Source organism: Nuphar pumila, chromosome 11, assembly GCF_984573655.1.
Source record: "Nuphar pumila chromosome 11, dmNupPumi1.hap1.1, whole genome shotgun sequence".
In the NCBI taxonomy this organism is placed as follows: Eukaryota; Viridiplantae; Streptophyta; class Magnoliopsida; order Nymphaeales; family Nymphaeaceae; genus Nuphar; species Nuphar pumila.
The window spans coordinates 10,248,979-10,261,875 of record NC_143259.1 but is presented as its reverse complement, the minus strand read 5'-3'; the positions used below and the strand labels follow the sequence as shown (position 1 = coordinate 10,261,875).

Genomic DNA, 12,897 nt, shown 5'->3' with positions numbered 1-12,897 from the left:
GCCTGATTGCCCTCCTTCAAGCCTTGGGCCCTACGATGACAGGCCCTGCCTTTAAGGTTGATCAGGTGCTTATTGCACAAATATATGTGCAATCATATTGCACGTAATCTTTTCGCAACAGGTGCAATATGACTGCACCCTCCATCTCGAGACAGGCCTGTCAGTTGTGGGGCCCAAGGCCCGATGGAGAGTGATCAGGTGCTTAATGCACAAATTTTGTGCCATGTGATTGCACCCGATCCGGATTCAATAAACCCACATCCCCATGACAAGCCATCCACATCCAAAGGACTCCTCAGTCAATCAAATAAATCTCTCGTACATTTGGGTACTTCCCATTAGGGTTTCCTTTTTGCCCTTTATTTTCGGCCCCCACTCCCCCTCTGAACTTGTTAAGACCTTTGCAACGACATCTCTCTCTCTCTCTCTCTCTCTCTCTCTCTCTCTGGTTTCCGTTTCCCCCTTCTTCCCCGCCCCTACCCCTTTCAAACCTCTCTCTCTCTCTCCATGAGCCTAGAGAGAGGAAGATGGGGAAATACATAAAGAAAGCGAAGGGCACCGGGAAGGTAGCAGTGATGGAGGTGCCGCAGGGGTACCTCGGCGTACGGACGAGGGCGAGGACTCTGGCCCTACAGAAGGACGCAGCGGCTGGCCTCCAGAAGGCCGCCTCATACCTTCAGCTGCGTAACCGGCGACTCAAGAAACCCCCGTTCCTCTCCTCTCCACAACCACCGGCCGAGCAGACGAAGCCCCCCATCTCCGACCAACCCTCCAAGCGCGCGCATCCGTCGGACCAGAGCTCCCACCAGACCAATTCCGCATCGGCGAAGTCGAACGCGAGGCTCAATTCCGCCAGGTCCCGCTCCGTCTCCGTCTCCCTCGGCCGCTCGAAGCCGAGGCCTCCGCCGCCGGAGAACGAGGCGGCTTTCGCTGTAACGGCCTCTTCTCGGAAGCATGGCTCCGAGAGAGAGACGGCCGTTGAGGCGTCGTTCGGGGAGAATATCCTCGACTTCGATGCGAGGGAGAGGTAAAACTGCCTCGATACCCTCTTTCTGGTGTATTTGCTCTTCGCTCTATCTTTCGCTGGCAAACCGCTTTTTTTTAGCTTTCTGACTTTTCGGTGACAGAAAACTGGGTTTTACGTTCGGGTGGTTTAGGGGGTTTTGAGATGGTGGTTTAGGGTTTATGAGTACCTGCCGTTTCCGTCGCAATACCACTCACCGGACTCGGTGGTGCAAAATATAAGGAGCCCAAAACCGGGTTTCTGGTGGTTTCCTTGTTTGAGAAAACCCGTTTAAGAAAATACCTTTTTTGGTGCCTTTTTTTCAATTGTTATTTATTAAAACGTATACTAAAATACAGCGTCTCTTTGAAATTCCGATTTTCTTACCAGAAACGCTATATATTGAAAATGAAAAATAATTTTTTTCTCTTTTTTCCTTTCACCCATCTTTACCTTTGTGAGTTTGAATGAAAAAAGGAAGAAATCATGAATATGCTATTTTTTCTTGTTTCTATTTGTTTTGAATCATTCTTATGATGGATAGTGGTTTGTTCTGATTCTTTGAACGTTCTCTATGGGAGAACAACGGTCCAAGTAAAATTTTCTTTTCTTTTCTTTTTCTCTTCCAGGGAGTGTTAAGTTGGTTTTTTGACTAATGTTTTTTAAGGGACCATCTTGCTTCGTTTCTTTTAATTTATTGGTGTTTTCTTTGAAAATTTTCTTGTTCTTTCTTCTTTCGCGTTAAAAAAGGCCCTTTTTTGTGCATTAAGGAAAACCATTTTTGCATGATGGTGGTAGCCTCTCTTTTGTGCGTTTCTTTTCTCTTTCTGTTTTTTTGGTTCCCAAGCTTTCATTAGAATCCTGGTTCTTTCACCATCTTCATCATCATGATGCAATGCTTTTTTGTTGTTAAGAGAGAGAGAGAGAGAGGTTGGTTGGTTCTCTATCTTGTATCTTTTCTGTAACATGAATTCGTATATTTTATAGTTTCGGGTAGAACATGAATATGAACTCATTTGGGGTTGATGGGTTTCATCATGATCTTTGATTATTCGTAACTTTTGTCCAAGAAACATATTTATATTTGGTTTTCGCTTCTTCTTCCTGAATAGTTCTAGGAGCATTAGGGAGACGACGCCTTGCAGTTTGATGAGGAACTCAGAGAATCTGGAAGCGCCTGGTTCTACAACCAGACCAACTAACCAATCTGAAACCAAGCGGAGAATACGCAACGATCAGCTCCGGAGCATCCCGACCGCCCACGAGATGGAAGAATTCTTTGCTGATGCAGAGCAACAGCAGCAGAGAAGATTTACTGAGAAGTATGGAGACTCCTCCCCTGCTTATAAAAGTTTACCTCCACTCCTCTGTCTCATTCTTCTTTTTGTCTCTTTTTTACTGTGTTTTAATTCCTTTTTAGTGCCTTTACTCGTCGTTAAGGCATTACTGATGAAACCAACTTTTTTATTTTCCCCCCATTTGTTGAAACTTAGTTGTTGGCTATTACTAGAAAAAGACATAATTCATGCAGTTGAATCTTGGTTTATTTTTTCATGTTGGTAACTCGAGTGTTTGGTTGCCTCTGTTAGACTGTGACATACATGATAAACAAATCAAAAAACTTCATGACCGTATGTGTGGTTAAAAACTTAAAACTAATAGCTATTCCTGGTTTTTGTTTCTTGTGTGTAAAAGTTAATGAAACTGTTTGAATGGTTGGCAGGTACAATTATGATCCAGTGAACGATTTGCCTCTTCCGGGAAGGTACGAGTGGATACGAGTAAATCCATAGGTGGTGGTGTTGTCCACTCGGACATGTGCAGTATCTCCCATTTTTCTCTTCACAGGAGTTCTCAGACCTCACTCGTTGTAAAGAAGTGTCTAGAAATATAGGTAATATGTATGATGATCTGCTGTAATATATCGGCCTGAGTTACACGCATGTAATTCGCGCCCAATCTTTAACAGATCATTTATGTCAATTCTTCTTTTCTCTCTCTCTCTCTCTCTCTCTCTCTCTCATATAGAGGAAGGTAATGGATACTACACAATACACAATGGACAAAAACATCTGGGGGATTCGGATTCCTGAATTTGTTAGTCCCTTTTATAACTAACTCGTGAAGCGTCTCTTCCTTTCTTCTTTAGCTGTCTGTTTCTCTATGTTTACTGTTTCTTCAGTCTTACGTATCTCCTTTTGCATTGTGTGAGTAAATTTTTGGAACATTTCCAAAGTGGTATGAGGTTGCCCAGTGCAAATTGAGGACCTAATGGCATGCATGGGGCCCGGTGACCTTGCGAGGTTGCCCATATGCGATCTCGGCTGGTGGATAGGGAGATATCCTCTTACCCTGAGTTTGAGTCTCTGCGCACCTCTTTCTGCAAGGCAAAGCAGGAGGCTTCATGGGATCAAGGGAGGCATCACGGTTTTACTGCTATGACTAGGTCTGATTCTGGGTGTGGTTTCTCCCTTCTGCCATGCATGGTGTTAGACCAAAAGGAGATTGAGCAGCTTCCCAAGTTCTCATTAGTCCTTAAATATTAGATGAATCTGCTAATCCACTTTTAACTCAATAGCCAAATGGTAATGTTTGCTAACGTATTCATCTCCATCACTGACATCAACGTTCAGCGTCTGTTTTGTTGGTTTTCTCCCCATCTTGCACCCTCCAATGGGGTGGTGGTGGTGGTTTTCTGAGGGGGTCCAAAATCAGCACTGTAAGATACAGCTCAACAGGCCTTGAAAATAGACCGCTATCATCGAGCGTGCTCTGATTGGTGATCCCCTTCGTGCGCAATGCAATAATTTCAGGTCCTCTGGTCAAATTTTGTTCTCGTGTGTAAATTTGCTCGGATTTTGTCTCCTAAATGTTTAATCTGTTGCATTTCTGTATGCACTGATTGATGTTTTTATCTTTGTGCAAGATGGAAAATCATTAGTACTTTGATGGTGAAATGATATCTTGTCTACCTGCATTCTCTCTCTCTCTCGCTCGCTCGTCCATGCAATAGGTTGATAGACACCCGCTTCGTTTTCGTGGGAACTGGGGAAGTCTGATCTTGTCCTGCATCCAAGCCTGACTTGAGCCAGAGAAATGAAAGTCTGATGGCCTCATCGAGTTGGAGTAGACTGGTAGGTAGGAATACACGTTCGGGTTCAGGTTGGACATCTGATCGAATTTGAATCCGAGTAGTGGATCTGATTCTGATTAACATTCATGTTTGGATTCCACATACATTTCTGAATCTTAATCTAAATCTAGTGGATAATGTGACCTGATTGCAAATATATATATATATATCCAATTGAGTAATTATAAACAGATTTGGTATTATCTTTTATTCATCTAACTCTGACTCTGCATTCAAATTTGATTATGCCAAATCCGATTAGGTCGGATTCAGTAATTCTTAGATCTGAACTGAGTCTGGCGTTTACATTCCTACTAACTAGGGATGCAAATGGGTCAGATCCATGATGGAGGTTTTGCAATTTTTGGCTGTTCCAGATCAGATTCTTCCATGTATTTTTTAGCTGTTCCGGATCTGAACTGTTTGCATCCCTACTACTAACTGGGTGCTGAAATAGCCTGCCAACTTTTTCGCCTGGCTCAATTGAAGCCTGTTCTTTGCAGCCAGACCATACTGTTGAGGTGGGGGGTTCTGGTTCAACCAACTTGGTCCACTTTGAGTCCTTCATCTGGGGAGACAACATGAGACACTGTTCCAGACGTACCATCATGTTGACAGAATGGGATTCTGCAAACCGCTTTCTTCTTTAAAGCTTCAGGTGTGCCCATTTTCACTCAAGAATTGAGAGAGAGAGAGAGAGAGAGAGAGAGATCCAACTACCATTCATGTGAGAGTATGGAAAGGACTCCTTTGTTTTCATTTCATGTTTTGGACTCATGGATACGATTAGTTATGGTCTGTGACTGTTGGTCTGCACTCACATGGTCCGCATTGAATGATGCCTTTTTGAAGCAGGACAAAATTCGAGTTTAGAGTCGCACCAAAAAGTGAAAAACCCACCAATCCCTAAAGGGATTTGATTCCAATCATGGTTGAGTGGCAAATGGACCATCAACCATGACTACCCTCCAGCACTTGCTTCTGTTCTTATTTAACAATATGGATGGTCTCAGGCCACCATGCAGATCTGCTGCAGGGGGGGGGCGGCGTCCATGGTGCAGCGTTATTTACTCGTGTTCGCACTGTTACTCTCATTGCTTTGAGTTTGTCTCATTGAAATGAGCAGTGATTGAATCTAGGTATGACCCTACACTGCACAACCAGACGACCATCAATACTGGCTGTTTCTCTAGAGAAAATTGAGGTTCGCTATTCTGGAGGTTACTCTGTGATATTCTGCAGCTTGGTCCCACCTCTGGTGTCCATCCTCAAATCCATGTCAAATGGACGGGGACACTACGAGTTAGAGAATATGAATACACGATTTTTTTTTAAAAAACTAGGACACTAGGATGTAAACTATTAAATTTTGTTTTTATTTGATAAAAGATGTATATTTATATTTATATATGGCGATACATAGTATTGTTTGCATGGATATCAACCAAATGTTGCATGGTTTATTTATTATGTTGAAATGTTTTATCATGTTTAATACACTACAAGATTTGGTCTTTAAGATGGTGAAAAATCAGCTGCTTACATTTTATGAAAATATGGGTGCTTTAAAAATTGTTAAAACATCATGTTGGAATCAACTTTAATGCATGAAGTTAGTAAACAGAATATGCTAAACATTATCCACAGGTTAGATTTTTGCTTTTAAGATCTATTCTATGTAAATCAAGTGTACCACCATTAAGTTATAAGTTATGTTATGGTGGTTGAACACCACAATAGAAGATATACATACCTTACGGTTAATGTGAGATACATGACTGGGGTCTTCTCTTTTTTTAGATAATCCAAAAGAAGCACACCCCTTCCACCGCACATTGGCTGGCCTCCGGTTGCTAAAACCCTTTGAGGTACCCTTTGCCTAGCAGGGAGTACGTCCCGTCAACCTGAGGTCTTCGTTTGACAGTTTTCATTGTGAAGTAGGGCCCTGAAATGTGGTTTTAGAAAACATGGGACTCCTTTTGAAATATCGGGTCTATGTTTAGTGAGAATTGCCACTGAACTACTATGATATTTTTCGGCAGAGAGAGAGAGAGAGCATTTGATGAATGAGTTAATGTATTGAAACGGAATGAAATTAACTAGTCATCTAAGTGGACACAGAGAGCAAAACCTCATAAAGTTGAATGAATAAATTCAAATGAGCCCGTGATTCAAATTCGCAGTGAAAAAAGTATCTCTTCTGTGCACTATTTGGCATGAAGATTAATGAATAAAGCCAAAATATGTACCTAATGTAGTGCTAAACATGTAAAACTGTATAAACATGGAATTGGTTGCTGAAAATTGAACTTTAATTATGCAAATTTGAATTTGAGAAGTCAGATCATTGTACAACTGCATAAGCTATTCAATCTTCATGTCAAATCTTGCAAACTTGGAACTTAAAAAAGTCATGCTGCACAAGACCAATTAGAATTACAATAACTTTCATTTGAAAGCTTGAAGTTAACCAGATGAAGGGTTATCACCAGAATAGTGATACAGTGGCCATTAACACATTTATACAAATGAGGAACCTTAAATGGTGCATTTAAAGCTTCTCAATTAGGATGCTTTGTAGGAGTAGGATAATTCTTGGGAATCCAATGTTAGGTAAGTAGGGCACCATTAAGTGGACAATAGTAGCACACTTTGAATTTTTAGCAATGGAGCATTAAAAACGAAAAGCATCCTATGCTTTAAAAACATAAGCCAGAATCCATTTGTAAAGGCCACAGGGAAGGTGGGAAAGGGTGTCAACAGGACCGATCTGGTCAGACCCAGGTGAGTCCGAATCCGGATCTGACTTTGAAGTGTGGGACCTGGGTCTGATTAGGTCCATCATAAGAAAAACATACCTGGGTCCTATAAGGATTACATGAACCAGACCTGGTTCATACCTGATAAAAAAAATGTACTTTTTATATTGAAAAATCACGTCGGAACTCGGGTCTGGGATGAAAATTCACAAACATACCCGGCTCCATATACTAATTAGACCCTTTTGATCCAAACTAGTTTCTAATTGGACCTCTTTCTTTATCACCAAACTCTGATCCTACAGGGTTTGGTACGCATCAGGTCCGGGTCATACCCAACCTGTTGACACCCCTAGGTGGGGATAACAATATAGGGATGCAAGCAATTTGGATAAGGGCTTGATCATGGTTGATCTGAATCCAAATAGGAATCTTAAGCAGCAAGTCTGCATGAGAATCCGGATCTGTGCTACATCTGGTGATGCAGAGTTGAACCCGCATCCAAAATTTATATAGAAATACCGAATCCAGTAAGAAAAAGGTAAAAACTACATTTTACATATAAAAAAGGTCTACACCTACCAGAAATCTTCCAGGTGTGAACACTGATCCGACAGAAGCTGTTGATCTAAATTTGAATTCTGATCAGTATAAGAGGAAAAAAAATAGATCAAATCAGATAATTCTGACTCCAATCTGTACACTCATGTTTTCTATTTTAAGATCGACATTTGGAAGCAATGCATTTGATTTGGATCGAAGATCCGAACCAAACCAAACAAATTTTTTTAAAAGGATTTTTTTTTAAAGGAGAAACCAACCAATTTTCAACCCTAGATAAGATGCATGTGCTTGTTTCTAGCTTTCATGAGTATGAGCTAGATGGTTAAGTTAATCTGTGTTTAATTTTCAAGAATACCCATTGAAAATAATATGAGAGAGAATCGTTTACGGTGGTTTGGACATATTCAGCGAAGGCTTAATGATGCTCCAGTTAGAAGGATGGAGAAATGGGAAAATATATTAGTTAAAAGAGGTCGGGGTAGGCCTAGGAAGACTTGGATGGAGATGATAGGAAAGGATATGAATGCTTTGTCCTTTGAACCTCACCGAGGACATGGCATTGGATAGAAATGATTGGAGGAGAAGGATTCATGTGGAAAGACCCATAATGATTTTCTTTTTTGGTTCATATCGCTGACCCCAATTGTTTTGGGATGAAGGCGTAGTTGTTGTTGTTGTTGTTGTTGTTGTATCCTATTAAAGAAAAAATTATAAACACTGAGGAAATTGCTATATAACTTGAGTCACTGAAATGTCCAGGAAAATCCAATTTTGCCATTCATATCTTTGAAAATATGGATTGTGATGCATCCAAATACAGGTGATTTTTTCTTTGGAAGAAGCATGGTAATTCTAACAGGCCATTATAGAAGCATGGTGCCCACATACCTTAACAAGTCCCAAATTTTACTATATGACCTTGAATATTGGCAACATTGACTGGGATGCTTACAGTGTAGAATTGATCATTTCCACAAAATCTGGCAAATCATGACCGTTCAATTTACCAAACTATATCAACCACATCACAAGAGTTTTTGGCATGTGCAACTGAGGGGAAAAAAGGAAGATAGATCCAAGGGGGTTGACTTAGAGGGATGGGGCCTAGACCGTTTGACAGGCAGTCTAGGTTCAAATCCCATGGTCGTCACCCCTGCGTAAGCCGAAGCTTGGCAACTCCCTGGGGTCGAGGGGTACGCCCTCGCTCAGAGTTTTACGCTGACATGGACAGAGATCTAAGTATGGCAGGCTGAGCCAGCACGGCTAGGTCTCTGGGCCTAGAGTGGTTTCTCCAAGTCGGAGTAAAAATCAAAAAATAAAAAGGAAGAAATGGAGCTCATGTCCTTCCAGTAATTTTGCTGATATGCATGTCTCTACTCTATGGTACTATATATTGTGTTTGGCCCCACCTTACTGCATTGACAGCCGTTGTTAGTAGTTTGGCCCACAGTTACCGGGCAGATATGGGGCAACATTTGTCTTGGAGAGGGACACCGACAAGGGATTATACATGACATTACCACATGATTTATCTCTTTGCATATGATTGAACACAATTAAAGGTTGAACTGTACCATAATTGGTCTCAGTTAGTACACTAAGGGTGCGTTTGAATCGCAGACTCCCGTGGACATGAAGTGCTGGAACGTCCACGCACATCCGCAAACAGCACTGTCCTGCCCTGTCCATGCACCCCCAAAAAATGATTATTTTGTTTTTTGTCGTCTGTCACTGTTCCATGGGGGGCACGGAGCAGCGGCGGACGCCAAATAAGCGTCCATGGGATGCACCAAATCCCCATCATCCCATGTTTGCATGGGCGTGCTGACACGTGTGGGGGCCCAGACAGAGATTTCAAGCGCCCCTAAGGCTGATTAGCAGAGAGAAAGAAGAAGAGGGATAAAGTTTGGGAAGTTTAACTGCTTGCTCAAGGGGGCTTGAATTCTGTACTGTGTATTTTCATTCACAGTCTGGGCTTTATATAGTCATCCTTGGGTTGCCATTTCAGCCCAAGGTAACAGCACTTTGCTCAACCGTCATGGCAACCCATGCATAAAAGAGAGTGGGCCCACCTTCTCTTTAATGCATTGATTTCAAAGGTTGAGGCTCTATGGCCATGTACAGGCCAACAAAGACTTCCTCATACACCTTTTTGGAGCGTTGAATAGTTCAACTCATCATGCAGCGAGGAAACTGGACCTAGGCCCGATCAAGTTTCAATTTTCCTCATTGATCAAGAAACCTTGGTCTGTATTAAGCAGATTGTTGTTTGAATGTGACTTATTAATGAATGTTTTTTGTAACTTTTGCCTTGTCGACTTACAGAGGGCCAAACTTAAACTTGATTGAGTGATTCCTTCCACTTAAAGGGGTTTGCTAAGTCAGAAAATTCATGCCCCAAAATGCACAATGTTGGCCCCAATGGTTCGCCAACATGGTCTAGGGCTCTTTGTGTGGACCCTTCCTTCCACAGGGCAAAGGAGGATCATTGTAGTGGAAGGGGGTGGCCACAAAGTTTTATGCCACAGGAATGGAAACTGTAAGTTTGTTAGCCCACAAGGGCTCCACTCATCTGGTAGAGGCAACTTGTGAATGTCACCAAGTTGGCGGGCCGTCACAAGTTAGAAACCCACAGGTAGCATCCTTTGCGGCAAGGCCCAAGCTGGGTGTACACACTGATCATCATGGAGAGCTCAAGGGTTTTATCAACGGGAGGCCAGCCAATGTGCAGTGGGTGATGGGAGGTTGGAAGTGGGAAAAAGATTGGAACGTTCTGCACTAAGTATGAAAAGTAGAAACTACCCTGAGTTTCACATTTTTGTATAATTTTCACATCCATGAATGAAAAGTTTTTTAAACTAAAACGGTGGAAAAAATTGAGTGTGAAATTGTTCTTAGCCTTGGATATGCTTTTCATATGACACGAACTTTTTTCTCTCCTGAGAAAACTTTTACAACTTCGAGACGTGGCCTAAACATGCATTAGTAACACGACTCACTGCTGTTATTTTTTAAAGCTAAAGTTTAATTCATCTGATGTACTTCGTGACTGTAGTGAGACGAGTGCAGAGAAGGCTATTCAAATGACTTTATTAAAGAAACAAAGAGTGCCAAAATGATGGCTTTCAGGAAGCAGATGTTCTTTAGGAAAAACAGGCTTTAAAGGGTACCTCCTAAGCTTCTTTTTGGGCAAAGCTGTATGAAACTGATTATAGAATTATCTCGAATCCCGACGGGGTTATTCATAATGACGCAAGAATATGGATGACATTTTATTTTTTTAATAAGTTTAATGATGAAGGGAAACGTATGCACTCACCATACTTTTCATAATTAATCTAGTGGACTCCAACTTTGACTTCAACCAAATAAGATAGTCTATAGTTCAAGTGATCTGGGAGTTGTTTAACATAGACATAGTACCCTCTGAAATGATTACTAGGATCTCTGAACTTGAGGGAGATTTCTTTTCCAACGTGCCTTACAGTCGTCAGCTTCCTAATATTTTCACTTGGCAATGGATGCATCATTTTTTCTTCTGATCTCAGCATTTCAGCCTTCAAACAGCCTAAAGCTTACATACTAAAGCAATTAAGACAAAGGATTAACATGATATCATGTGTTAGCGTTACATGTGTAACTAGGGTTACCAGGATATCTACTTGCGTGTGGGAAACGTTTCTTCAGAGTCCCTTGCTGAAACGGGAAACCAACATTTGGGAAAACTTGTGTGGGAAATTTGTGAGAAAATCATGGGAAACATGTTTCCTATCATGTGAGAAACCTGTCTTCCATTTTTTATGTGTTTTTCATGTTTTACACTTAAATAAAAAATTTATAATATATATATATATATATATATATATATATATATATATATATATATATATATATATATATATATATATATATATATATATGGTTCTACCTCATTTTTTCATTAAGTCAGGTTAGGACCCTTTGAAATTAAATCGTACTTTCAAGTATTTTTTATTGGATATGAAACGTTAGATGTATTTATCACTGCTTATTCATTAAGAAATGAGCTTTCTTTCAAATTGATTTGATGTAAAAATGTATATATTTTATCATCAAATTTTAGTATAATATCAATCATTGTTATTTTTACCTCTTTAAAATATACAATGATAAACACAGATCAAGTTTTCTATTACCTCTTTAAAAAAGCTTAATCAAGTTTTCTATTGAATAAACAATGATAAACACAGATCAAGCAAAAATACCTGAAAGTACTATTTTTAGAAGGTTCTTACATGACAACGAAAAAAGAGATAGGACCATTCACCCTCCTTTCTCTTTCTCTACAAACTGAGAGAGAGAGAGAGAGTTTTTACTGTGATAAAATTTTGGCTATAGTAGGCAAATAAGAAATGTGAAGGCAGCACCAACGGGAGGCTCCGCTTGTCTGGTAGAAGCAGCTCGTGCACGTCACCTAGTGCATGTTCGAAACCCAATAGTATACTTGTATAACTGGTAGGGGTTTGCCTAACCCCAGCTTGCCTATAAAAAAAGAAATGTGAAGGCAGCCAATCAACGTTCCTTGAGAGAGAGAGAGGTGTTATTACGTTGGAACTCTAAGCCTCCACCGACAGAATAAGTTCTATCAGCAGAGGCTCCCAAATGATGCCAATCTATGGCCACCCAATGGGGGTGGCCCTAGGATTTCTATTTATGGTATCCCAACGGCTAATGACAATGCCACTTTTTTTCTGTCCCAAACCATAAGCAAAATAGCTCATTTATTCAACTCTCTCTCTCTCTCTCTCTCTCTCTCGTGATTGAGAGAGCTTGTGCAGAAGTAAACAGCTTCTCTTATGATTGATTAAGTATCTACTCGAAATTGAACCACATTGAGCTCCACCCTACGTGGTAAACTCGTAAAGTGAAATTGATTGATTGATTGATTTCTCTGCACAAGACTTCTACCACAATCTCAATGTGAGTGAAAACGACGCGGCGAGTACTTGGAGCCACAAGAATTGGTATAATATGATAGCTGACTTTAGAAATTTCCATAGTTATTTTGTAGTTGTATCAACGGGCTTGACTAGGATCTGCAAAATGCGCTCACTCATCTACCTGTAGGCTGGCTTCCAATAGCTTGAAACGCCAACAGTATCATACTTTTGAACTATGATAGCATCATTTTGTTGGATCGTATCATCCAAAATCAATGCAGCAGAAAAGAGAATATATCAAGAAAGAGAAGAAGATAAGTTAGAGTTTTTAGAGGTTTGCTTCGAGAGTCTTACTTTGTATTTTCACATATATATTCGATTGTTGAGCATGTCTCAATTTATAGATTGCATCTCTCAGTTTCTCTTTGGCTCAGCTGTTGCAAATACGCTTAGCAGAAGATTTTAGGGATAGGCAAAAGCAAAACAGTTAGAGATAAAAATTTCATTTGAAAATTGGTT

At 40.6% G+C, this 12,897-nt stretch overlaps 1 protein-coding gene across 1 annotated transcript; it reads left to right on the top strand.

Moving 5' to 3' along the window:
• Positions 1-430: 430 nt before the first annotated feature.
• On the top strand, positions 431-2,947 carry LOC149821936 (cyclin-dependent kinase inhibitor 5-like). Its single transcript, XM_089980717.1, has 3 exons — positions 431-1,027; positions 2,116-2,325; positions 2,727-2,947. Exons 1-3 carry the CDS (start codon positions 528-530, stop codon positions 2,794-2,796), a joined length of 780 nt encoding a protein of 259 aa, XP_089836843.1. The 5' UTR covers positions 431-527; the 3' UTR covers positions 2,797-2,947.
• The last annotated feature ends 9,950 nt before the right edge of the window (positions 2,948-12,897 follow it).